General features: G+C 38.4%; 1 protein-coding gene across 7 annotated transcripts in view; it reads right to left on the reverse strand.

Annotated features, from left to right (window-relative positions):
- Positions 1–26,909, reverse strand: part of ANO4 (anoctamin 4) — a 1,520,875-nt gene that overhangs the window by 608,125 nt on the left and 885,841 nt on the right. For all 7 annotated transcript variants that reach the window (XM_044087781.1, XM_044087780.1, XM_044087779.1 and 4 more), the window contains one exon: positions 23,792–23,926. In XM_044087781.1, coding sequence (XP_043943716.1) covers positions 23,792–23,926 — 135 coding nt within the window. The remainder of the gene's footprint in view (positions 1–23,791; positions 23,927–26,909) is intronic.

The raw sequence follows: 26,909 nt of genomic DNA on the forward strand, positions 1-26,909 counted from the left end.
CCTGGGTCTGCACTGATTCACTGTGAGTGGTATATTCCATGGGTCAGCACTGATTCACTGTGAGTGATATATTCCATGGGTCAGCACTGACTCACTGTGAGTGATATATTCCATGGGTCATCACCTATTCACTGTGAGTGGTTTATTCCATGGGTCAGCACAGATGCACTGTGAGTGATATATTCCATGGGTCAGCACTGATTCACTGTGAATGATATATTCCATGATATAGTCTATGGGTCAGCACTGACTCACTGTGAGTGATATATTCCATGGGTCAGCACTGACTCACTGTGAGTGATATATTCCATGGTTCAGCACTGATGCACTGTGAGTGATATATTCCATGGGTCAGCACCTATTCACTGTGAGTGGTTTATTCCATGGGTCAGCACTGACTCACTGTGAGGGGTTTACTCTATTGGTCAGCACAGATGCACTGTGAGTGATATATTCCATGGGTCAGCACTGATTCACTGTGAGTGGTATATTCCATGGGTCAGCACCTATTCACTGTGAGTGGTTTATTCCATGGGTCAGCACAGATGCACTGTGAGTGATATATTCCATGGGTCAGCACTGACTCACTGTGAGTAGTATATTCCATGGGTCAGCACTGACTCACTGTGAGTGATATATTCCATGGGTCAGCACTGACTCACTGTGAGTGATATATTCCATGGGTCAGCACTGATGCACTGTGAGTGATATGTTCTACGGGTCAGACTAACTGTGACTGACATGTTTCATGGGTCAGCACTGACTCACTGCGAGTGATATATTGCATGTGTCAGCACTGACTCACTTTGTGTTTTTTTCCTATGATGAATATAAATTATACCCCCATGTTTTGCATAAACCTAATATGGAATGTTGAATCTGTTATGTCTGCAAAGGCCAGCATTTTTTATATATTAAACAGGAGTATACCTCCGAAATTGTTTGAAATTTTATTAAATATTTGACACTCAGATTTAAACTTTTTTGGATTACAATTTCCTTTATAAAAGGCTAAAAATGCAGCTCTTTGCTAAAACTGTGAGAAAAATGTTAGTTCATTGTTGCTTTTGAATGGCATAATACAATGACAAGACCGTGACACATATTTCTGAGTATATACATGCAGTAACTACTTATGAAGCTTGGTCCCAGGACCCTTTTCAACAACGACCGAGGATAAATTACAGGTAGAATTTTTTAAGCTTTACACACAATATAATAAATAAAATAATTATTTTGGTAATGTCTGAATAGTAACAGATAGAATTTCTCATAAATTATGTACAACAGCGGAGGCAGCAATAGAGAAGATTGTTTTCCATAGAATAAAACTTCAAATATTCTGTCATCTAACTTGATAAGCAGTAGGAAAGATCAATAAGATTTGCAAGTGGTTTTTCATATGTAGAATGTAAACATTAATTTGCCAGTCTGATGAGTAGTTTATCAACTGCTTACTTTCTAGTACTGACATTCATAAGTTGGTAATGAATGCTCCAGTATTATTTTAGCTTAGAATGCTGCAAGGATATGCATTTCTAATGTGTTGTGGCAAGATGAACAATTGTCAAGGAGTTAGCACAGAGGATTATATTTATGACATGTTAATCATCACCTTCCATTAATCAAAGGTACAGGGTATGATTCCGTTCACCTCTTTTTGTGTACTGCATGTCCCTGCACAAGTGACTTAATCAGACAGTGCTCCTAGGTCCCATCCCTAAAAGTGACACTTTGTTCAGTGGGCTTACTCATTTAACAAATAGATGAAATAAAAGAAATGTAGCAGGAACAGCCTTAGTAAATACTTTACTCCCAGTACCTAGACCTAGTAGGTTCCTTAGTTACAAATCTTTAGTTGATAATGATGGGACTTCTGTCTTATGAGGGCGTACTCCAAATGTAAAGATTTAAATCAGGAGGAGACAATAATAAAGTGGCTTTGCCCTCGATTCAAAGTCAGCTCTCCTTTTGTACAGAAACACAAATATACTCACAAGGTTCAGTGAGTGCGATGAAGCTACAAATTTTGTTGAGGGTAGTTTGCTTCAGGAAATTAAGTCTTATCTAAACTACTTAAACTGTAAACAAAAGTAAAACTGGCTATAGAAAAACAAAGGGAGTGATGTTTATTAAAAATAATAAAAAAAGACGAGGTGCAAGATTAATTGCTGTCCTTTTGGATGGACTGTTCCAAGCTGCACCTCTATTTACTGGATTAGACATTTTACAACTGAATTGATAATTTTTCACAGCCCTTTCTATACCAGAAAAGTAAAACATTTTGAGCTCCATTTTATTTCAGTTTTAAACTACTGAACTGTTTCTTTGGCATTTAAACTGTAACTACATTTTTTCATAAGCAGCAGTTTATTTAGTTGGGTGCCAGGGTCAACTTGGAAACTACAGTAGCTACTCTTCTAAGATTAGGTTAATTTTTGCCATTTTCTAGGGGGGTCTGGGCATCACTGTTTCTCCCAGAGCTCTTTTCTGGTTGGTTCTTTTCAATATCTAGTTGTGCTTAATTACTATTTATTGCATGGTCACTAGCTGAGTTGTGCTCTGCATAGCATTGCTGTAACTGTAGTTGAACAGCATACAGTGAATATGCTGTTTTCAACTCTTCCCTTCATACAGTACTCTCAAATCATCATTTGTTTCTCTAGCTGACAGTTGGCTCAACTGTACCCAGGGAGGCATTAGCTTAAGCTTATATTTGCTTGGGTGCTTTATTTGCTAGTTCTAGCTGCACTGGGAGTATTAACTCACTGCGTGTCGCTCTGTTGGCGTCACTGGTACTATTCAGTAGTACTACCACAGGCCTCCCTTAGGTCATTGTGCACTTAGCCAATTAACACTCAAAGCACTGGTCAGTCTGCCTGGTCAACAAATCACCTGTCTCCTAGCACTTGCAAACCTAAGGCAGTATAGTAACTGCCTTATCCTCACTGATAATTAACTCCTACTTAACACAGAGAGCTGCCTGCAAAAGGTGCAAATGCCTAGCTAACATGTGGGTATCCCTCTCATAAATAACAATATGCAATGAACATCATATAGTCATGTTCTTGCCAATACCACATTTAAACAGAAAACACAAAAAATGTCATATGCTGATGCTCTAAAGAAATTCATACAGAAGCCTTCTAGAACTTGAAAGAACAGTCTCAGTGAAGTCTCTCATCTTACCTGCCCCATACATACCTGCATCAACAAGTCAGCAACAGTACATTTACTCCCAGTCAAGTAATTCTAAATTAGCTCCTAACAGAAAAAGCTTTAGCAATTCATGACTCATTTTTTACACATACAGACACATACTCTCCAGGCTAGACAAGGACAGGGATATTGACAACTGCCTTTTGGGTGCCAGGATCAGAGAAATTACAAGGCCCTCAGGACTCTTTCCTAAGACAAGTATAACTATAAAATGGTACTGGTCCATATGGGTATGAATGACATGAGGTGCAAAATCACAAGGGACATGCAGAGACATATCAGAACTTTCTCTGCATGTGACAGATCCAGGTGAGACTCTGGTCCTGAGTAGAATCCTTCCTTCACTAAGAATGCTGCCTAGGTATAAAGAGAAGATATTTTGCTTTATTTATTTATTTATTGCATTTGTTAACTGGGAAAGTCTATTGGGCTTCGGTGAGCCCATTTTCAGTTGAGGGCCGGGGAGAAAAACTGCACATAGCATTAATAGTACATACAAGACAAAACACAATATACAGTGTATTTACAGTCTCACTGCATGGAAATAAATATTAAACATAATGGAACAAGTTATTTACAAACATAACACATCAACATTGTATACAATGTGATCATTGAGGATGGAGTTAGTCAGGTAGGGTAGTAGTTTTGATTGTTACTTGTTAGAGTTTTGTAGGCATAAGCAGTTGAATTCAGCACGTGAGAGAGAGCTCCTAAGTAGTGATATTGTAGAGGGATATAGTAGTGGATCAGGTGTTAGGAGGTACTATTTTGGCACAAGCACATTGCCAGAGAGAAGAGAGATGTGATCTGAGAGACTTCTTAAAGAAAGCAGGATTACTAATTGTTCTAATAGAAGGTGGAAGGGCATTCTATAGTTTTGAAACAGTAAAAGAGTACAGCATTTGACCAGCTGCAAGGTTAGGTTTTATAACTTTGATCATCATTGTGGTTTTGGATCTTAGTGGCCTGTTAGCGTGGTACGTAGTCAATAAGGAGGAGAGGGAGGGGCTTGTTGAAGGCTTGTATACGAGCTTAAATGCAGTGGTTAATTGTGAATACGTGAGGTAGTATGGGAGTTCAAGCCAGTTTAGCTGTTGTACAGATAAACAGTGGTGTGCTGAGTGTTTTGAATTTGTTACAAATTTGGCAATCTTGTTGTAACATGAGTCCAGTTTGGTTTTCAGGGAGGACTGTATATTGGTGAGGACTGGGGCACTGTATAGTAGAGATGGTAGCAGAAAGATGATGCTAGAGTTTTTTTTAGCAGTAATATTAAAGTAGCATTTGTGTCTATAGAGGGTACCTCATTTTTGATGTGTTTTTTTGATAGGATATGGAGGTTGAATGTTAGATTTTCATCAATAATAATTCCTAGCAGTTTTTTACTTGGAACAACTTCAATGAGAGTATTATTATGGGATTGGACAGAAAAATCATTCTTCTTCAATGTGGTAGTTTTCTCGGGGAGAATATTAGAAGTTTGGTTTTATTGGGATTTAGAGTGAGATGGTTGTTTGACATCCAAGTTTTGAATGAAGTGAAAGCATTTTGGGTAAGACGCTGTAAATCAGATATAGATTTGGCAGTGCAGATCATCTGCATATTGGATAATTGTGCCATGGGTAAGGGTGGTGTGGAAGTTGTTAAATAATATATTGAAAAGGAGGGGACCTAGTATAGATCCTTGAGGTACACCTGTGGTTGTGTTGAGAAAAGGTGAAAAGGAGTGTTGCCATTTGGTGGATTGTTGCCTATTGGTGAGATGGTCTGAGAACCAGTTTAAGGTATGGGGTGAGAGACCTAGGTTGGTGAGTTTTGTTAGCAGAGGGGGATGTGAAACCGTGTTGAAGGCCTTAGAGAGACCTAGGAACAGAGAGGAGACTATGTAACCAGCATCATGAGCCCTGTTTACTGTGTCCATAAAGGATATGGGAGCAGTGCAGGTACTATGACCTGGCCTGAAGCTGTGTGTGGGAAAGTATCTGGTTTTGGACAAGATAGTTAAGAAGTTGAGTGTGAATACATTTTTCTAATATTTTAGAGAAGGGAGAGAGGATACCAATGGGTCAGAAATTAAAGATATCAGAGCTGCTGCCACTTTTATGGAGTGGAAGAACAAACGCTTTCTTCCATATGTTTGGTATACTGGACTCCTAAATAGATCTGTTGAGGAGTATGCTGATAGGATAGGCAATGGAGTGTGCAAATAGTTGTAGAAATCCAGCAGGTAAATTGTCTGGTGCATTACTACAAGGTTTGAGTTTATGAAGTAGTTTTGTATAGTGGAAGTTGGTATAGGTGAGAATGAGAGTAGAGGGGGCAGTAGAGGAGTGCAAAGGGGGAGATTCAAGTAGGCAGGGGTCTATAGGTGGGAAGATAGTGACGAGTTTAGCTATGGCATTGATAAAATATGAATTGAAGAGCAAGGTTATCTCAGTGGGAGTTTTATCTCGATTAGGGCAAGGATTGATATTTGTACCTGGATGGTGTAGGGAACTGATTGTGCTCCAAAATTTCTTGGGTTTAGTTTGTGTTGGTCTTGAAGGCTTAGGAAGTATTCTTTTTTATTTTTAATCACTAGTCATTTTGACTGGTTGTGTAATTTGTTATACTGAATGAGGTCATTGTGATTTTTTTTTTCCAGGTTTCCCCAAGATTTATCCCTAGCAGACATAATTTGCTTTGTGTGTTTGGTAAGCCAGTTTCCTTGTTTAGCTTTTACTCTTTTTAGTCGAGGTGGGGCTAAACTATTTAAAATTCTAAGAAATGTTGAATTGAAGAATTCAACAGCCTCATGGAGAGGGACATATTTGAGTGGGGTCCATTTGATCCTTTGTAAGATTTCATTGAAGGTGTTGGGGGAGAAGTGAGATAAATCTCTGGTTTGCTTAACTTGGTGTATGCTTAGGATTGAGGTGTTCTTATGACTTATAAAGGCTGGTAAGTGGTCACTAATGCTGTTAGGTAGTGTGCCAGAGGAGGAGATTTTGTTAGGATCAGAGATGAGTATCCAGTCCAGAACTGAGCCACTACTTGTTTTATTGTTCATCCTTATATTGGTTATTAGTTGCGTATAGTTATATAGGTTTACGCTGGTGGAAGGGTACTGATTAGAAACATCAAGCCAGTTAATGTTAACATCCCCTAGGGTGATGATTTCATTTGTAATGTTATTTTTTGATCAAGCAAGAAATGTCTTGGGGTATAGGAATGTTGTTGCCTGGGGGGATGTATATGACTGTGATACAAAGGTTTTTTACTGTTATTCATTTTTAGAAAGGATACTATTATCTCTGCTGTTGAGAATTATGGAACAGGTTTTGTATATTGAACTACAGTAAAGTTGTTTGGGTATATCAAGGTGATACCTCCCCCTTTTTATGTGGTCTATCTATTCTGAGGCAGATGTAATTAGGGGGTAGGAATTTTGCATCTTTGATATAAGGTTTTAACCATATCTCAGTAATGGCAGAGAAGTCTGGTTTGTTTTTGTTAACCAGGCATGTAGGTGTAGTATTTTATTTCTAATGCTTTGGAGATTGATGGTGGTGAAGTTTAGGAACTTTAAGGAGGTTGGGGAGTTATAATGGGCTGGAGGGGGACTAGGATTTGAATGTATATCACCCCATTAACTTAGGATGCAGTGGGTGGGGAGCTTTACAGGTTGCAGTTTCTTTTTAATATTGAGAAGATTGTTTAGAATTGAGTTTTTGTTGTGGTGGTTTTGATGGGAGAGGATTTTTAGTTTAATTTATAAGATTAAGTCTCTGACATATAAAGTAGGGCCTACTGAGGAATAGCTGGGGAGAGATTGAATAAGTATGGTTGTTGTAGAAGTAGGTCTGTGAGGTATGTGGGTTGTGTGATGAGATGTTAGTTGTAGAAGGAGACAGAGATACAGAGAGAGCAGAATTAGAATAGTTTTGGAGGTGAGAGACATTTTATAGGGCTGTACATTCTTATGTGTGTGTGAGAATGGTGTTGTTTGTAGGACTAATAAGGCAAATGGCAGTAACGGTGTTATAGGTAGCTGTGGGTAGGATCGGTAGAGTACTGAGTAGAGTTAGAGAGATAGAATAATAGGAGTAAGTAAAAAGGAATTATGTGAGGTGGGAAGAAGTAATATGAGAGCATGGTAGATGTAGTGCAGAATAGTAGTATTTGGAGGTGTAGAGGATAGAGTAGTGGAGTAAGTGAGAGGTGCACAGATAGCAGATGAGGTAAGAGGGCTATTAGGTGGTAGTTGGAGTAATGTACGTTAGGAGGATGTAGTATAGGGAGGAGGTTGTATAGGTTGGATAGTAAAGTAGTCTGAGTTAAACAAGGGTTGAGAGGTTAAAGTACAGGTAGGAGATGGTTGTTGAGGATTGAGCCTCTGTTCAATTAAAGTAAGGTAGTACAATATGGAAAGTAAGTATAGGAAGAGTGCAGGGAGAGACACTGGTTGGTTGAAAGGCAATGGGGAGGAGGGTAGTTAAAAAAGTGTAGATGATTGTATTGCTATAATGGGAAATGGGGGGGTGGGTGACCCAGTTAAGGGTGGAGCAACTGGTTAACTATAAAGGAAATGATGTCAGGGGTGGGTGGGAATAGAGTGTTAGGGTGGCGAATGGAGCAGACTGAGACAAGGAACTCAATTCAGAGCAGACAACACTGTTAATGGGAATGAGTCAGCAGAGACCCAAGATTACCTAAGTACAAATAAAGATTTAAAGTCCTGCAAACAAAATATGTGGGGGGCATATCTTTCAACTGTACAGATTTTCACAGAATGTCCAGAGTTTTGCCTTATATTTTTGGTCTGTTTTTCATAAAATAGTGGCTTTCTGGCAAATTAGTGGCAAATCATAAAAGATTGAAGTTAGAAAATAATGACAAACATTTGAGTTTTAGACTTCATACCCTTCAGAAAATTCATGCTAATGCAAAACCTGTTATTCTATCAACTTTCTAAGTTTGTACGAGCAATATTTCAAAATTGTCCCTATTTGTACCACTTTTTTATGGCTTTGTCCAGATTTCTTACTCTAAAAGGTTGAGAGGTATGGGGGTGTGCAGGTCCTAGAGTGTGAGTCTCAGCTAGTATTAAACAAAGTTACAGGAACACAACAATATTTAAATGCAAACTTACACTGGGTGCTTGTTAGACACCAGAAAGCTGAAAATTTTAGAGTCCTGTTAAACTGTGAGGCAGCTTGCAGATAACTGTGAGGCAGCTTGCAGATAGGTATAAAGAGAAGATATTTTGCTTTAACACTTAGCTTAACAGCTGGTGTCATTCTATGGGTGTACAGTATGTATCAGTCTGGGAGAGATGATCAATAGTCCAACTGCTTTTGTAAGGGATGGCCTGAAGCTCTTGATTAAGGGTTTCTACATACTCATAAAAGCCTTTTCTTCCTCTATAGTGTCTTTTGTATGCAGATTCCATCTAATGCAAATCCCATCTTAGCAAATTCATCTAACCCTAAATTGGACCTCTCATATGTGGCTCTTCTCAGTGCCAGGAGTGAATAACAAGTTGCCCAATCTTGATGCACTCCTGCATCAGGAACATGTCCATGTATGTGCAATTGCAGTGACTTGGTTTAAATGTAAAGAAAGTCTTCCCTTTATATTTGGGTTTTGTGCCAAACATGCATTCAGGCCTGATGGAAACTGAGGTGGCGTCTTTGTATTTGTCAAGGACCACATCTCATTTAGACTGATGCCAAGAGACCCTCAAAATTAGCTCCAAGAATTTAAGTTTACTATGGAAAAGGCAAGCTTCCAACTTATAGCAAGCCACAGAAATCCCTCCATGTCCTCTGATGGTCATGTTAGAGTCTTGGAATTTTCTCAATGGAATTCTTATAAACAACATCTCCAGAATCCTGGCTGACTTCAGTTATCCCTCTGTAAACTGGAGCACCAATGTTTCTAATGTAGGTTACGCCCAGAGGCTTTTGGATTTGATAAATAGGAATTCTCTTGATGAAATAGCAAATCCAGTAGAAGCCAATGTATTCTTGATCTAGGCATCACAAATACTGTCTCTTCCTGTCCCACTCCCCTAGTTTCTGCCTCATTAGTTAAGCTGGACCATAAATTCCTGATATTTAAAGATTGCTAACAGTGAACCCAATATAATCATATGATAAAGTCTCTAAATGTACTTATGACATTACCATCAATGACCACAACGCAGTAGTTGACTTCATAAAGGAATTTTATATATACATAGACAAGTGCATAGCTCTTGCAGTCTCAATTACAGCCAAATGCAAATAGAATATTAACAACTGACATAAGTACACTTTACAAACAGGGAAACAAAACTTATGAAAGTGTCTAGAAAGGTTGCTAGAACTCCTCAGAATGAAGATCATATAAAACATATCAACTAGAAACTAAAAAGCAGTATAAGATCCAGTAAAGCAACCCATGACCAGAGATTAGCTTCTGAAGTGAAGAATAACTATGCATGCTTCTTTATCTATGTCAGAAAACCAAGAAATAGCACTCAGCCCTGCTCTGAACTTTTCTTTATTGAGGCCTCCTGCTCCAACTTCAATTACATCACAGATACACCAGTAAATAAGTTTCTTGCAAACTTCAACCTCCAAACCCCCTGTTCAAACACCACTCATTCCAGAACCCCTTACATATCCTACCATTTACTCAGGAACATCTTCTTAAGGTGTTATTAAAGACAAAAAGACTTCTTCCCTGGGTCCCAACAACAAACCTGAGTGCCATATAAGTAGCATAAAAGTGACTCTGGGTGAATCCTCCTTAAATTGTTTAACCTAAGCTTAGTCACAGGCTATGTTCCTAAATCCTGGGGCACTACTGTGGTGATGCACATCCACAAGGGTGGTCTTATCACAGACCCTGGAAATTATAAATCAATCAGCCTTATGAGTCTATGAGACTCATAAGGCTATCATAATTAATATCCTAATTAATGTAATTAATTATAACAAGACTTTCATCAGGCTTGACCTAAAATAATTTTACTTCATTAAGGAGAGATCATACTTGCTAAATCTTCCTAACTTCTTTGAGAGGGTCACAAAAGCTGCCAACAGTGGTCATGCTATTCATACAGCTTATCTCAGTCTGGCCAAAGCATTTAGTACCATGCTTCATTTACTGGGATGGTCCGACTGGGCACTCAGGCTCATTTTCAGTGTAGGCCAAGAGAGAAAAGCTTTATTAGAGTTAGAAAAATTACAAAAAAGTTGCAGAGAAAAAATGCTTTCAGCTTATTAACAGTAGAAATGAGGTTTTAGAATCATGTAATGGGCAATACAGTTAAGACAGAGGCTAATATAATTTGATTTCTGTAGGAGTGTTATACAATAATAAACAGGTTGCATTTACATATACAGCAATATACAAATTTCATTTACATAGGAGTGATGGAAAGCAGTGTGTAGTTATAGATGCAGATAGGATTTATTTACATTATTTACAGGATACGATAGGATAATTGGAGAATTAGGGGTTGGTGACAGTCTAGAGATCTGACAGAGAGAGACAGAGTTAATCAGAGTGTGAACAAGAAGAGAGCCAGGAGTAGTTTAGGCACGGTTTTATGTTGTGCTTAAAGCTAGATGTACAGCTGTCCTGTTTTAATCAGATAGCAGGGAGTTCCACTGTCTGGTGATGTAGGACGAGTAGAGTGCAACTCCTTCAGCCAGAAATGCAAGGAAACTATCAGCCTTACACATAGAGCCTTATGTGTTTTGATGGATAGCCAGTTGGCTGAAAGTCAGAAGCCACATAGTTCAAGTGGTTAGTACTTCTTTAAATAGCGCTAAAGTAACCAGTGGAGTCTCCTAGGGGTCTGTGCTAGGTCTTCTCCTGCTTGGTATCTTGCTTCTCTGATATCAAAACTGATAACTAGGGCTGCTGGTTAACAAATTTGCAGATGATTGCAAACTGGGTGTAACTGTTAACATCTCCCTCAGATATTTAAATCTTTCAGGAAGAGCTTTCCCTAGTTAATATCTGGTGTATGTATAATGTGCTTAAAGTATAGTATTGTTCTTTTGGAAAACAGCAATTGCCCAAAACATGCTGTAGAGACAACAAAGAGGTAGTTATGGACCTGTCACCTGGGTGCTTGTATTGATAGTTCCTTCAACTTTAACCATCATATCCTTCTACCTGGCATCACTAATAGCCAAAGATGTTATCATTCCCCTACATTCAGCATTGATCAGACCCATTACAGAGCAGAGTGCTCCCTTTGGTATGTATGTCACTCAACATATCAACAAACACAAAAGCTTTGGAAGTTTCTAATTAAAAAAGATTTCTGGTATAAAGAACTTTAGTTACCAGATGAGGCTGGTATCTTATATACAGCTGAGGAGCATACCTCTCAACCATATTAGATTCCTTGGTATTTATCAGTTTTGAGGGCAAAATAATGTGGTACCATGAATTCTCAAGTGGCCCCTACTATTCCCGTTTTTTTTAAATGTTTTTTTTTAAGTTGAAGTTGATGTTGACATCATTGCATGCAGGGGCATGCATAATGATGTTAGCATCGTGAGGCAGACTGCCAGCCTGTCATAAACTTGGCTGAGGGATTGTAATGTGTTTACCGTATGTATGTAATGTACCATGTTCATGTTGTGTGGATTTTGAAATAGCAGGGCAGCACAGACAGCAGGGAGAATCGCACGGAGGAGCTGCTAGCTGTTCATTTACACTTCTAACTTCTGCCAAGCTCCAAGAAGCGAGTACTTCTGCAGTGCAGCAGAGCAGAGTCCAGTCCACCCAGCGTCCACACTCCCAGGAAGCCCAGGATGAGAAAATTCACTTCTCCAGTGGTTTGACCTCCACCGTCTCCAGTTAAGTAAAAAAGAAAAAAAGAAAAAAAAAAAGCGTATGTAAAAATGTATATATGAATGCAGTTCACAAGAAAGCTAAGCAGCCTAGAGTGAGCTACAGTAACACACACACACACAAACACACACACACACACACACACACACACACACACACACACACACACACACACACACACACACACACACACACACACAGTGGGCTGTCTGAATGACAGGGGTTGGATTATTAACATTGTAGCATCGTCCTGTGAATTATTTTCTTTAAGTTTGTACAATGACTAAGCAAAAGCAAAAGTTCTCATCAGTGAATATGAACAGAAGACGTAGACGTATCCTACAATTTACAGCAAAACAGAGAAACAGGAATGCTTCAGATATGTGTAAGTGTGTAAGAGCAGTGCTTAAATATTTTATCAGTTTAAAACCCAGGGTAAAGGAAGTGAGAAATATTTGTAAGCTGGTACAATGAAAAAGATCTAAGTTCACCTCACAACAGAACTAAAAGATGAGCAAAATATTTTAGTAGTTGGGAAGGAAGAGGGGAACGGGTGAGCTTCACTAATCAACACAGAACTGGAGTAAAAAGTGCAGCAGAATTACACTAGTGTTTATGATAAAATGTTCCAGGAAAAAAAAATTGCCTGTTGTTGCAAGGGTGGTGAAGTGACATGGAATGCATATGAAGAAAACATAACCAATTAACCTACAGGTAGAAAAAGGAATGGTGTATTAAAAACAAAGTATGAGTAGATAATGTAAAAATAATAATGCACACAGATTTGCGTGTGGTTGTTTATTCAATGGAAAAAATAGCTAATCACAGTTTACAAAAATTCCATGGCATAGACGACTAGAAAAGTCTGTAAGTTCAAAGCCAGTTTTATATGCAACTGCTGAGTCATTTCAGTTATCAAAACATATTCGTTCAGGTTGTTGTAGGCTGGTCCAGGTATCCTTTCAGCCATTACCAATGCCAGATTGGCACAGATAACTAAACAATTACATGCATGATTATTTGAGAATAAGTTCAAACAGACAAGCTCAATAAAAGATAAACAAATTAAATGTTTAAATAAAAATTTTAAATTTCCATGATAGTTTTAGTATCTGCGTTCTCAAATTCATAAATTAAAATAAAGGGATTAAGGGAAATGTATACTTTGTCATATCATGCTTTGTCAACTGACAACATTTCTATTTTAGTTTTGAGCAAGTTCAAAGTTTGTTACAAGTTCAGATATTAATATAAATAAAACACTATTGTTCTGTTTATATTTTGTGTTTAATATTTTGTCTGTTTTTCAATTTGGGGTTAAAATTCTGCATCCCACAATCCCATTGGAGTGGGTGGCGGTTACATAATTATGAATACAAATTTTATGTTAATCAGCATACAGATTATTGGCCAGTTGTACCTATGTTTCATGAGCCTTTGTCCAGATTTTTGATGATTCCAGCCTGACAGGTATGCTGAGGAGTGATCTCTGAATTACTTACCATGCCATCAGAGATCTGGTGGTCTTTGATCTCCTATATCTCAGTAAGTCAAACAGTGCAGCTGACACTATAAACAGAGACTTAAAGCTTCAGCAGCAGAGAAACAGAATGCAATGGAGAAATAGATTCATCACCTAACACCTCCACCTATTCTAGAAAAAACTTCTGCAAGTTAAGCAACACTATTCTATGTCTTCCTTCATATTAAACTTAGATGACTGAATATGTTCATAGGTTCATATGTAAGTACTAGGCTATCTGCCTGAGGGCATCTACAAGCCTAGCCAGAATGTGTTGGCTTTCGCTGTCCCCTTAGATTAGTTCCATGTGCCTCGGTCCAGCAGAGCCATTAGTTCCCTGTGCCTCTGTCCAGCAGAGCCACTGCAGTGATCCCCGGGGTAAATTTTCTGTTTCCCATCCACTTGTCAAGGTTTCTCTTGAAGAGTGTTAGTGAGGGGCTCTGCCTAATGTAGATTGGAATCCTGTTCCAAAGCATGGGTAGTCTCTGGGACAGGAATCTATCCCTCCAGCACGTCCTATTTATCGTTGTGGTGAGGTTTAGATCCCTAGAGCATGTGGCTCTTGGGGATTTGTTTTTTTTTAGGTGAAGCATGTCTATCAATTCTGGGTTGGACATGGCCTTGTATGTCAGGCAGAGATCACCTCTGAGCAAGCAGTATGCAACCAAGTACAGCTGGAGTTTCTTCAGTTGGGCTGCATAGGGCATATGTTTGAGACCAGTAATCCTCTTGGTGAGGTACTTCTTTGGTCTTTCCAGCTGTTGCAGATGTCTTGTAAGGTACATCCCAAATGGGGAGTTGTAGTCTATGATGGGTCTGATGAGTGATGAGTAGAGGGCCACAATAACCTCTTTTGTTCTAGATGCAAACACTTTTGTGATTAGGTGGGCCACATAGAAGGATTTTATAACCACCTTGGCAATATGATTATCAAAGGAAAGATTACTATCTACTTGGGTCCCCAGATCCCTTATTACATTTTCTGAATTTAGGGGATTACCACGTATGTGGTAGTTCAAGGGTACTTTCTTTTTTCCAAAGGGAATGACTATGCACTTTTTGGCATTTAGCTTGAGGCCATGATTTTGACACCATGTATCCTTCTCAGTGAGACCCTTGTGAAGGATGTCTGTATCAGCTGGAGAGTCAATTATGGCCCCCAGTTTACAGTCATCTGCGAACTTGATCAGCCATAGTCCTCCTGTGCTTGTCTGTACCTCTGAGAAGTATATACCAAACAGGAGGGGTCCCAGGACTGAGCCCTGGGAGACGCCACTTGTAACTGATTTAGAGTCAGACCTAGAGCCTGCAACTCTCACCATGTAGGTTCTATCCGTGAGCCAATTGGCAACCCATCTCGTGATGTAGGGGTTTATGTTCAGGCTAGTGAGCTTGTCTATAATACCAGAATGGGGAATGGTGTTGAAAGCCTTTGCGAGGTCTAGGTAGGCTGTATGGACCTCCTTTCCCTCATCTAAAGTCTTGGTAACTGTCTCAAAAAAGTCCACCAGGTTTAGGAGGCATGATCTGCTCTTAACAAAGCCAAACTTGGTAGGGTCCAAGGTCTGAAGGTTCCCAATGTCTCTGTTAATGAATTCTATGATGATGTGCTCCATAGCCTTGCAGACCAGGCTAGTCAGGCTTACTGTTGCTGTGCACCACTCTATAGGTATGTAGCCTGTAGAGAGCTGAGTTTGAACAGTGTGTTTAGGTGAGGGGTTATTCAGTTTGGAGCTCATGTAAGACAGTGCATGGGACATTATCTAGTCCATTGAAGCTGTGTTTTTGGCTTTGGATAGGGCTGTTTTAACCTGTGTGTCAGTGATTGCTGGAGCACTACATTCTTCTGGTATGGTTATGGGCCCTTTAGGGGGTGAGAGGGGGTGTAGTTTGCACTAAAACTGTCTGCCAGAATGTTGTTAATATCAGTTGGTTCAGTGTATTTTGTGCCATTCTGCACTAACTCAGAGCAGATCTGAGAGTTTCCACTTAGGTTCTTGACATAGCTAAAAAACGCTTTGTGGTTATCTTTGGAGTCCTTGACAATTTTTCTTTTGAAGCTAGCCTTCGATGATTTTATGAGGGATCATAGTTTCTTGCTGATACTGAACAGGGATGTCTTTCCTTCTTGGGATTTTATACTTTTCTGCACTAGTTTCCTCCTTCTATTGTATAGCTTGTTTATGGCAGGGGTCCACCAGACTGCTTTCCTTTTCTTGGAGGAGTGAGTCTTGGTTTTATACAGATAATTTTGCATATATTACACTTCTTCAAAGGAGTTGCTAATATATGATCAAAGTTACCCTGGAACTAACTGGCTTCTCACTCCTTGAGAAAGGAGGGAGACTCTGTCAACAGGTTTAACAAGGCATACTCGGTTAGTATACAAACATTACCATGAACCTCCTGTGAATTCTAGGAAAGCTTTTATACAAAAAAATGCTTCTTCTGGTAATACAAACAGAACGCCTACTAAAACAATTTAAATATTGACCCAGAAGTCACATGAATAATTCAAATTACCTCATAGGCTGATTAATAATCAGTGCTTTAACAATCTTAATTTCAGAAACAGCTTTATACTAACACAATTATCTACTGTCAATAAACTGATCCACTGATATTTCTCTGATCACCTCCTGTCACATTCTCATAACTTGTAAAACAGTGAGCCTAAATTTATGCAGTTTTCAAAAAATATTTATATAAAGCATTTGCTGTTTTTTAACATACTCTCACTAATATGCTCTTTAGATTTCATGTTGGATTTGCCCACACAAAATGCAGAACATACCGTGTATGCTGTCAAGTATATTACATTCTTTAAGTCACACTCAGTAAATACTTTGAATGTAAATCTTTATTTAGCGGCAGGATACACAAAATAAAAATTCCTATTCAAGCTCTTACATTGTTGACATTTGCGGCAGAATACCATGCCCTTAATTTGGCTATATTTATTGCTCTTTAAGAATTTGTCTTCCTGTAGCAATTTCTATATCAGTTCTGTGCTATTTTATAGCTAAACCTTAGCTGCTCTGGTCATATATTAGCGACTCCTTTGAAGAAGTGTAATATATGCAAAATTATCTGTATAAAACGGACTTTTCTTATGTCACACAGTATTTACTTCTGCATTCTCATTATCCGAAAATATAGGCCTAGCAGAAATAGAAAAGCCTGACAAAATTGCTTCTTTACTGTGTTCTAACATCCCTTTATCATAACCACTTAAATTAATTCATTTTTTTAGCCATTTGATTGTTGATCAACCATATTCACAGTGGTATTAAGCTTAGATGGCTACAGGATTTGCCCCTTTGCAATACCTGTAAACATAAATGGTAGGTACCTACTTGTGCTTCGTAGGAACATACCAATTTTAATAGTGTTTTATATACAGTAGTGTCAATTTCACCCTCCAAAGATGTGATTGGAGTTGTATCTAAAAAGGGTAGTGTATCTACTTTTTGCATTATTTTAAATCTTAAAAATGTTAAAGCAAATATTTCCTCAGTAGTACTACCCCACAGAAACAATATACCATCTACAAATCATTTATAGAACAATACATTTTTAGTTTCTTACAGGAGAGGCATCAGTCAGAGGCTCAAGGTGTCCATTTCCATAGGTGTTATAACCTTCAGGCTATCTCATAATTTGGAAAAATGTTCTATGACACTTTTAAATTGTTTTTTTCTCTTCTTCTTAAGTTTCTCTGGAATCTCTGGAAATATATATATCAGTCCACATGTGTGCCTACTACATAATAATTAAACAGCAATTTTGTATTTGATATGTTATTTAATATGCCTAAATGATGTGTTCTGACTTCTGTTATATTTTTATACTTGAGTAATTTTGTCCTTGATCATAGGATGCATCATTTGATTATGTATGTGCTTAGAATTTTTTGGGGATTTTGTAAGGTTGCTTTTTAAGAAGACATAAATTATTTTTGTGTATTTTACGGATAATCATTTGACATTCTGAGACTCATTACAGTAAGTCTTTGAACAGCAAGACTGAATGAGCCAAAATGTAGACTTACATATACCACATCAGATGCTGCTGTTTCTTGGAATATTCCTTTTTCTCCTAAGCATTGAGATCTTTAAGTAGATATATACGTTTTGTGTGTGGGGTGAGCTTGACCCTCACATTCAGGGTGCAGGGGGCTTTCTCCCCTGCAAAAAAAAGAACTTTAAAGGAATCCAGGGATGCTTGATATTCACTATTATCCTGTATTTTCATTTTTTTTTAATTCTGGGACTTGCGGTTATGAGTCACTGCATTACAATAAGGAGCTATTTTATGCAATTTGATGTTTAAGTCTTATCATAGTTTGGATGAAAGAGCTCAACTTATTAAAACTTAGTACCTTTTAGTTGCTCCCCTTCAAGGTGTTCCTTCTTTAACTATATCTGGAGGCTCAAAAGTGTGATGAATATGTGCTCCAAGCTTGTCTGCAATTCCAAGGAAATAGTCACAATCCTAGCAGATATGTTTGGCACTAACTACTACGCCATCCAACTCTTTTTCCTTTATTCTCCAAGCTCCTCCCTCCTAAAATTACCATGGACCAAGTTCTATCAACCATTCCCAAAGCTAAAAACACCATGTCGATGTTCTCTGATAATGTACCTTGGTACTTAGAGAGCCATAAGCTGTCTCATCTAGGACCAAGCTGCATTCCCCATCTCTGTCCCCTCACCTCCCTTGAATATAAAATTATTACCAGCAGTGTCCTGCTGGGCTCAGTATTGAACAACTGCTTCTCAGCATATATTTCTCTGATATTTATCTATCTACTTATTTATTTATTTTCATTTGTTGACCAGGGAAGTATAGAACCACTTTTTAGGGAAGGCCAGTTGAGAAACGCTTCATTGGTACAATGTATACACAAAACACAGCATAAATTCATACAAGTAAAGTAAACATTAGTGTCATCTTTGGCAGTGCAGTATCAGAAAATAATTAAACAATACCATATTGAACTAGTTTAGTTAACTTAAAAGCATATTAGATAAAATTATACATTCACAATAGTACAGTCACACTGGCACAATCACAATGGCATGTTGAAATTGAATGTATTATATACATGAATATGCATGAGTAAACATGTATTTACCTGTATTAACTCATTCCCTCCAGTACAACTTTTGAGTGTGTACCTTTAACTCCTATTGGGTGTGGTCTGAGCCTTTAAAAATGATATTATCACCTTACAATTCTAACAAATAGTTATTGACAGAGATCAAATATCAATACAATTGTGTTTGCCATCATGTCTGCTTCAAGATAAGCTATTCTGATATCCTGCATGTAACATGGTTTTGGAATTATTAATTCAAGTATCAACAAGTAATATTTGATGCCTGGAGGAGAAGTAGGAGGTAACTGCAGATGCACCTGGAGGCATCACTCGGATGTAATGAGTTAAAGTGGGAGCTAGAAAAATTATTCAGGTTGCATTAGGAATAAAGTAGTAAGCAGTAAGTTATAGTAACTTATAGGCATAGCAATGATAGTTGCAGAGATTAGTGTCAACCAGTGTTAATCTAAGAGCAAAGAGTGTGGCAGTCCTTAAGAATGACTTATATGCACTTTATTTACAGTTGTGTTTTCACTGTTTATTACTAAGACACAAATGTTCGGGGTGGTGGTGGTAAGGGAGAAGGTTGTTTCTGTTAAAGTTAGCCTGGTGAGGAGCAAGAGGATAGCCAGGTGTCATTGAAATGATCTTTTATCTGATCGTTGAAACTGACCAAATGGTCACTGAATCCTACTGGCACAGAAAGTGAGATCCTTAGTTTGGACATCTGAATAGAATAAATTGCTTCTTCTGCTGAGCTATTGGCTGTGTGAGTGGACAGCAGGGCTTTGTTTGTTGACCATAGGCTTCTCAAGGTAGGTAGGTTGGTTTAGTGGACACTTTTTAGGCTGGGAAAAAAGGTTTATGTACAAGGTTGTGGACTACAAGTAGCTGTGAGTAGTTGAAGTGATGTGATAGTTTTAACCAGGGCAACACAGTGATAGGCCCTACAAAATAGTTTGGATCCAAACCTGGCAATTTTGTTGTAGCTTGTAGATTTGGTTCATATCCAGTCTAATGTCCCACGTTTGTGGTTGTCATAGCTTGCTGATGATTACAAACTCAGCACAGATGTGCTTCTGTGACGTATTGTCTTATAACACAGACATTTATGGAAGCAGGTACAAAATCCTAAATGTACAAAGTGTGTCTTCATTCCATTAATGTGTATAGCTGCAAACACCTAAATGTACATAATGTGGATCAGTTCCATCAGTGTACATGGGCACAATTATCTGATCACCCTCCAGCATAGCTGCTTTTGTAAAAGTCTGACTATGCCTCTTGGTGTACTAACAGATGCAAAAAATATAGTGCATTTATTTCTGGTAAACATATTTTCTCATTCTTATCATATAAATAATGCACCCTTTCAAAATGATAATTCCATCAGGAATTTGGACATCTTGTTGACATCTCACTATCATTTGACCATCATGTCTCCCCAATAATTCTGAAATCTTTCTATTTGACCCAACTAATTTCCAAAAACCTTTCCTCTAAAGTTAAAGAAGTCTTAGTTTCCTTGCACTCATCTGTCATAAGGCCCATCATTGAGTTTAATACTTGTTTCTGCATGTAACTTTTTAATAATACTGCTCAACTAGACAGAACTTAGAGATTCTTAACTAATGTGAGATCACTGGTTTTAAATCCATTAGTTATCAAGATAGATTGGCAGCCCTGCCCTTGTACTGACCCTCCCCCTGGCTCCTTTATAATGACCTTTTCATTACCAGTGAAGACCCCATCCAATTCAACCTCCTGTACCATCACAAAACCACCCAAAGTAAAGTATAAGCCAGCACTGTGGTATGGAGGAATAAATCCTTAACTACGGCCCAGGCAACCTGCATTCGATTAGCAGCTAGGACATCTGAGATGCTGGAAGGGAGGAATCGGCATGCCCATCGTATAAGCTAGCACTGTGGCATGGGGTGGGGGGGTAAAGCCTTAACTATGGCCCAGGCAACCTGCATTCGATTAGCAGCTAGGACATCTGAGGTGCTGGCAGGGAGGAATCAGCATGCCTTTCCAGGAGGGAGGGTGTTAGTCAAAGGCAGTCGCTCATGGGAGGGATGGTCCACAGAGGGCAGTAGCCCTCAGACACTGTCAATAAATGCAGGAGCAGGGGTAGGTGAAAGTGGTAGGTCATAGCATAAATCCCTCACAGCAGTGGAAGCAGCTGCCATCATCAACCCCCCAGGATGCCCTTAAGATGCATGCTGCCCCAGCTCACTTGGAGAAGTTTAGGGAAAGAAGGAAGGGTAGTTAAATCTAGCAATGGAAGGGGGCACTTAAACAACTGGAATGAATGAAGCAGGGAGGGAGACAACGCCCATAGTAAGGATCAGTCCCGACATCAGCAAATAAATAAGATATATTGGTAGATTAAGCAGCCGACCCTGTGCATGCCAATATTATGGAAGACGTTCCCCTAACAAATGTACGTTGGCTGCTTTTGAAGTTAATCTTAGAAACTGGCTGAACAGTATTATGTTCTCTCCTGTGGTGCCCTGCATAGCCCTTCTAGACAAATGGAACATTACTAAATAAAATAGAAATTGAAGGAGCTCATTTGGCTAGACCCTTGATGATCTTAGTGGCTGCATACCTAGTATCAACCTATGGACTTACAAACTGTAGATTAGCTCCAAATGTTTTTTAAGTTTAATACGGTCAAATTTATTATTTATTTTGGGTGTAAGCCAAAGGCAGCATCCGAGTAGCCACTGTTACAAGAATAACCAGCAGCACAAGGATAAAATGGTGACTGTATAATTTGGAAATAGGCAAAACACATGTTTGGAATGATGACAATATTTTTATTGAATTTTCTGATGAAATTGCTGGGTAATGTCTAGCATTTTGGCCTTACCACATCATAGGAGACAGTGTACAATTTCTCACCTCATGGGTTTAAAATTATTAATTTGGGTCATCAGGTGGCTTTATTTAGTAATAATAGAATAGTTAGGGTAGTATGGAGATTTGGCAAGGTGGTATGGGTAAACGGCAAATGAAATATGGTTTGGGTAGGTTATGGCCAGTTTTTTTGTATGGCTGGCTCACAAAGTTTCATTACAAATAGCTGCTCTGAGTTTTGCTTTACTATTACAACAAAGTAATATTAAAAAGTGACTAAGACTTTTTCATAAAAATGATTTGACAATGCATGCAAAAAGTATATAAGATAAATGTATTATTGTAAAGAGCAGAAATTAATCATGGTATTCTAGTGCCTTTATTTTATTGTTCTTGTGAACAAATAAAAATCAAAATAAAACTTAACACATTTAACTTTATGGCTTATTTTGACATTATCTTTTAGTTATTAAACTATATGAACTAAAAGTAGATGCTCTATTGCTTATTAGGTGCTTATTTTTGTATTTAAAAATCAGTTAGATGCATAATAATAGGTTACACAGCATTCATTAAAACACAAAAAAGGAATGACTTAGTTAATGGTTTATTGATGTGCTACTGTGACTCACTGTTGTGTAGCATAGATATATATTATAGTGATGCGTTCAGACAGATAGACAGACAGACACACAGAAGCACACACACACAAATATATGAAAGCAGGTGTAAACTCCTAAATATACATGTTGGTGGGCATTAATAAAGGTTAGCATGATGTGCACACCTTTTGGAGTCTGGACACAGCCCTAATGAAGACGTGCAGCACTGTGGAAGGTAGGCTCCATGGTTGCTCTTAATGCTAATGAGGCTGTCCAGGGATGGCACATGCTAATTAGCCATGTGGTCTCTCTCTCTCTCTCTCTCTCTCTCTCTCTCTTTCTCTGCCAGAGCTGCCCTAGGAAGGTATGTAGGTGCCAAGTGATTCAGTAAATTGCTCAGATGGATCAGCCCCACCCCACTGTGGTAGTGAACATGGCCAAAAAGCTGTGTTCATCTACCAGAATTAAAACTAGTATGGGGATCAGGGGTAGAGAGAAGCAATACACAATAGAGATACTACACTTGTCCCTTGACAGCACTTAAACTAGTATGGGATTTAGGGAGGCAGGCGGAAGGTCTAGACACAAGGGATACTACACTTGTGCCTTAAAAGCACTAAAACTTGTACAGGGGTCGGGGTGGGGAGAAACAGCAAACACTGGGGATACTACACTTGTGCCTTAAAAGCACTAAAACTAGTATGGGGTTTGGTTTGGGGGGGATGGGGGTATGCTAAACTCTAATGCCTTAATGGCATTTAAACAACTATCAAGATCAGGGACAACTTAGAGACAGGTACAGGAACTGAGATATGAGTGTGTTTGTGCATGTGTTCGTACTTGAATGTGTTTTTGCGTGTTTGGGAAGATGATTGAGAAGGAATGCTTATGTCGACATGATCTGGCTGCAGCAGTTAATTACTGTAATGTGCAAATCAACAATGATCTGCATGTCATGGTAATAACTGTGAATCCGAAACATGCAAACCCACCAATAATGAGGGCTTCCTCATCACAACTAACATCTCTCTGAATTGTAAACTATCACTTTGTGTGACTGTGTCTTCATTCCATTAATGAACAAAGGTGCAAATTCCTAAATGTATATATTGTGTATCAGTTCCGTAAATTTTTATAGTTGTGAACTCTGTACATATCGCATGCCAGTTTCTTTAATATCACTGGTGAACTAAAGATTTGAAAGAGGTGTAGTGATAAAATTTCATTTCTGAGCTTTCTGTCACACACTAAAGGATCTGGGGTTCATGCCTTTCAGTCACCATTTGCATGGAGTTTGCACATTCATCCATTGTCTGCATTAGTTTCCGATGAATACTTCAATTTCCTTCCACTATCCAAAAAAAAAAAAAACATGCTGGCTGATTGTCTCTACTAAACCATCCATATAAGTTGTGTATATCCCTGCCATTTTGGCCCAAGTTATGGCCAAAGAGGGTCAACAGGCCAGTATACTTACCCAGTTATTAAACTATAAATGTATAAATTAACAAGCAAACAAATAAACAGGTGTGACATATGAGCAATCATTTAATGATGCAAAGAGAAAACTACGCATCAGCATTTCAGAAAATCAAAAATCAGTTGATTAATAGTGAAATCAATAAAATACTGACTTACCTGACTTGGCAGTGGTTAAGTGTAATGACTCCATACAAAAAGACAAAAAGTCCAACAAAGGCGGCAGGAAACAGCATACCCGTGTACCAGCCTAACCAGGCAAAGTATAATCCGATCTTCTCACCAAAATACCGTCTGCAGTAAACAAAGGAAAGGCATACACATAAGAGCTTTGGAGACCAGTACATACTATTACTATGACCGGTATATACTATTACTATGACTGGTACATGCTATTATTATGACCAGGACATACTATTATTATGACTGGCACATACTATTACTATGACTGGCACATGCTATTGCTATGACCAGGACTTACTATTACTATGAATGGTACATACTATTATTATGACCGGTATATACTATTACTATGACTGGTACATGCTATTACTATGACTGGTATATACTATTACTATGACCAGTATATACTATTACTATGACTGGTACATGCAATTACTATGTGGTACATATTATTACTATATATATTACTATTATAAAAGAGTGACTTAGATTAAGGCAGACAAAACACACCTACCAATATGCTCAGTTTAGATAAATCAAAATGAAAGATAACCATGGCTGACTACTGCTAAAATTTCTAAAAGCTTGAAAGTTCAACCAAAATGCCAAGCATCACCTTCATACAAAAGACGACTCATGATCACAGTCATTCATGGTAAGTGTCTTTATAACATTTCAGGAAAATGGATTAATTACAAGCTATTATATTGCAATGCCTCTATCCAGCACTACAAATTCAAACAACAGGAAACAGCAGCAAATAAAATATGTCAGTGTATCTGTGCTACTGATTTACAGAAAACCATTCCAGTATTAACAAGGTCCATAAATCTAAGACACATTGTTTTCAACATCTTGCAGTTCCTGTAAGTACATATAAGGTATACACATTATTTAATTTATTTTTATTTATTTTCTTTTAGTAAAATGTTGAAATGATTTAAAGACTGCAATCAGGGTATACAAAAGAGTTACTGTTTTAATTTTGCCAGCACAGTCTGGGGACTGAGGAGATTTACTAGATTCAGGATGGTTCAGAAAAAACTCCAGCAAGAAAGAGGTTAAGATAATCAAAACTCAAAATTTGATTCACCTAGCAATGATAAACAGACAGGGCAATGAAAGCTTTCTTTTAGCATGTAGAAAGGCATTTATTTTTTTAATAACAAGGAGCTTTATTAGTCTATACAACAAAACCAAAAATGTTTATTAGGTACAGTACAGTTCATGTGCATGGCACACAAATATTTTCTCTAATGGTTGCTTCTTCTCCACTAAGTGAAATATATCTACCCAGGAAGATATATTCAAATATTCTTTAAAAGATATTTATATACAGCTATGTGTCCTCTTTGTCTTTAGTATAAATTACTCTCAGATTAAACCATAACAATAACATAAAATCATATCTTCAAACTGCAATCTAAAGGTTCTACCATACTCCTTATATTTTATACAAATTATTTATATATTTATTAGAAAATAAACCATTCACTTGTTAGGTACACATTTGTTCTCAGATCAACCATTTGCTTTTATGTGATTTATTTATTCCAATATTCAGGGGCGGCCCGTGCTATTGGACTGCCGGACTGCAGCCCCCTCAACTGAAACTAAAAGAAATAAAAATAAAAACAAATAAATAAAAAAGAAAAAAAAGTTTAAAAATTCACGGACTTCGCGCATGTGCAGTAGTCCGGACTGCTGCTGAGAGTCTCTGCGCATGCTCCAGGCAGTCCTGATAGGGAAACATGAGGAACGGAGCTCCCAGAAGTCTATGCAGTTTTAAACTGCATAGACTCGCTGGGAAAACGCGTCGAGGTCGGACTGCAACACCAGCAGTCTGGAATTGCTGCAGTCTCTCGTCGGGAAGATCACTCGGGTGGGTCTGGAGTTGCAGGCGGGGTTTGGATCTCGCGGGTCTTTGGATGTATTGCAGGTCGCGGGCAGGGTTTGGATGCACTTGGATTTATGGAGAAAGGACATTGAATTTATGGTGATTTACTTGCAGGTAAGTGTGTTGGATTTATGTATGGTGATTTACTTGTAGTGTGTGTGTGTGTGTGTGGATGTGTGTGTGTGTGTGTGTGTGTGTGTGTGTGTGTGTGTGTGTGTGTGTGTGTGTGTGTGTCTGTGTGTGTGTGTCTGTGAAAATGCCCCAGGTGCAATATACTGGCGGTTAGATTCATGGTGGTGTGGTAGGGAATACCTCAGGCTTGAACCCTGTACCCTGTATGCAGGTGTTAAAGACTCGAGTTCCCTACCCACCACCATTTGTAAAAAAATTGCAGATTTTTGCCTCATATTTGATCTGATTTGTTCCTCATAATATCTGTGGTTTGTAAATATTGCAATGCTTGATATTTGTTGGTGCAGTAGTAGCAATGTTGCCTCACAGCTGCAGGTTCTCAGGTTTGATTCTTGGCTGGGGTTCCTTCTTTGTGGGGTCTGTATCTTCTCCCTGTGTTTGTGGAGGTTTGCTTTTATTTGATGGTGCAGTGGTAGCATTGTTGCCTCACAGCTGCAGGTTCTCAGGTTTGATTCTTGGCTGGGGTTCCTTCTTTGTGGGGTCTGTATCTTCTCCCTGTGTTTGTGTGGGTTTGCTTTTGTGTCCTCCCATGTTACAAAGACATGTCTGCATTATTTCTTCCCGGGCCTCTGCTGAAAATTGTTTTTTTGTTCCAAGTCAGACTGTCCTGATTAACAAATGTTAAATAAAATTGACAGGCATTTGAATTTCAGACTTCAGGTTTCTGAATGTTTAATTCTTTACATATTTGATGGTGCAGTGGCAGTATTGTTGCATCACAGCTATAGGATTTGTGGTTTGATTCTTGGCTGGGGTGCCTTCTGTGTGGAGTCTGCATCTTATCTCTGTGTTTGTGTGGATTTGCTCGGGTGTCCTGCCATTTTACAAAGACATATGTCTACAGTATTTCTCCCTGGGCCTCTGCTGAAAATTGTTTTTTGTTCCATCAGAAGTAAAATTGACAGGCATTTGAATTTCAGACTTCATAGTCTTCAGAAAATACATAGTAAAACAACGTTTTGTTCTAGCAATTAATATATAGTAACACAACCTTTTATTATAGCA

The sequence above is a fragment of the Protopterus annectens genome, chromosome 11.part0 (genome assembly GCF_019279795.1).
Source record: "Protopterus annectens isolate FY-2018-M chromosome 11.part0, PAN1.0, whole genome shotgun sequence".
In the NCBI taxonomy this organism is placed as follows: domain Eukaryota; kingdom Metazoa; phylum Chordata; order Ceratodontiformes; family Protopteridae; genus Protopterus; species Protopterus annectens.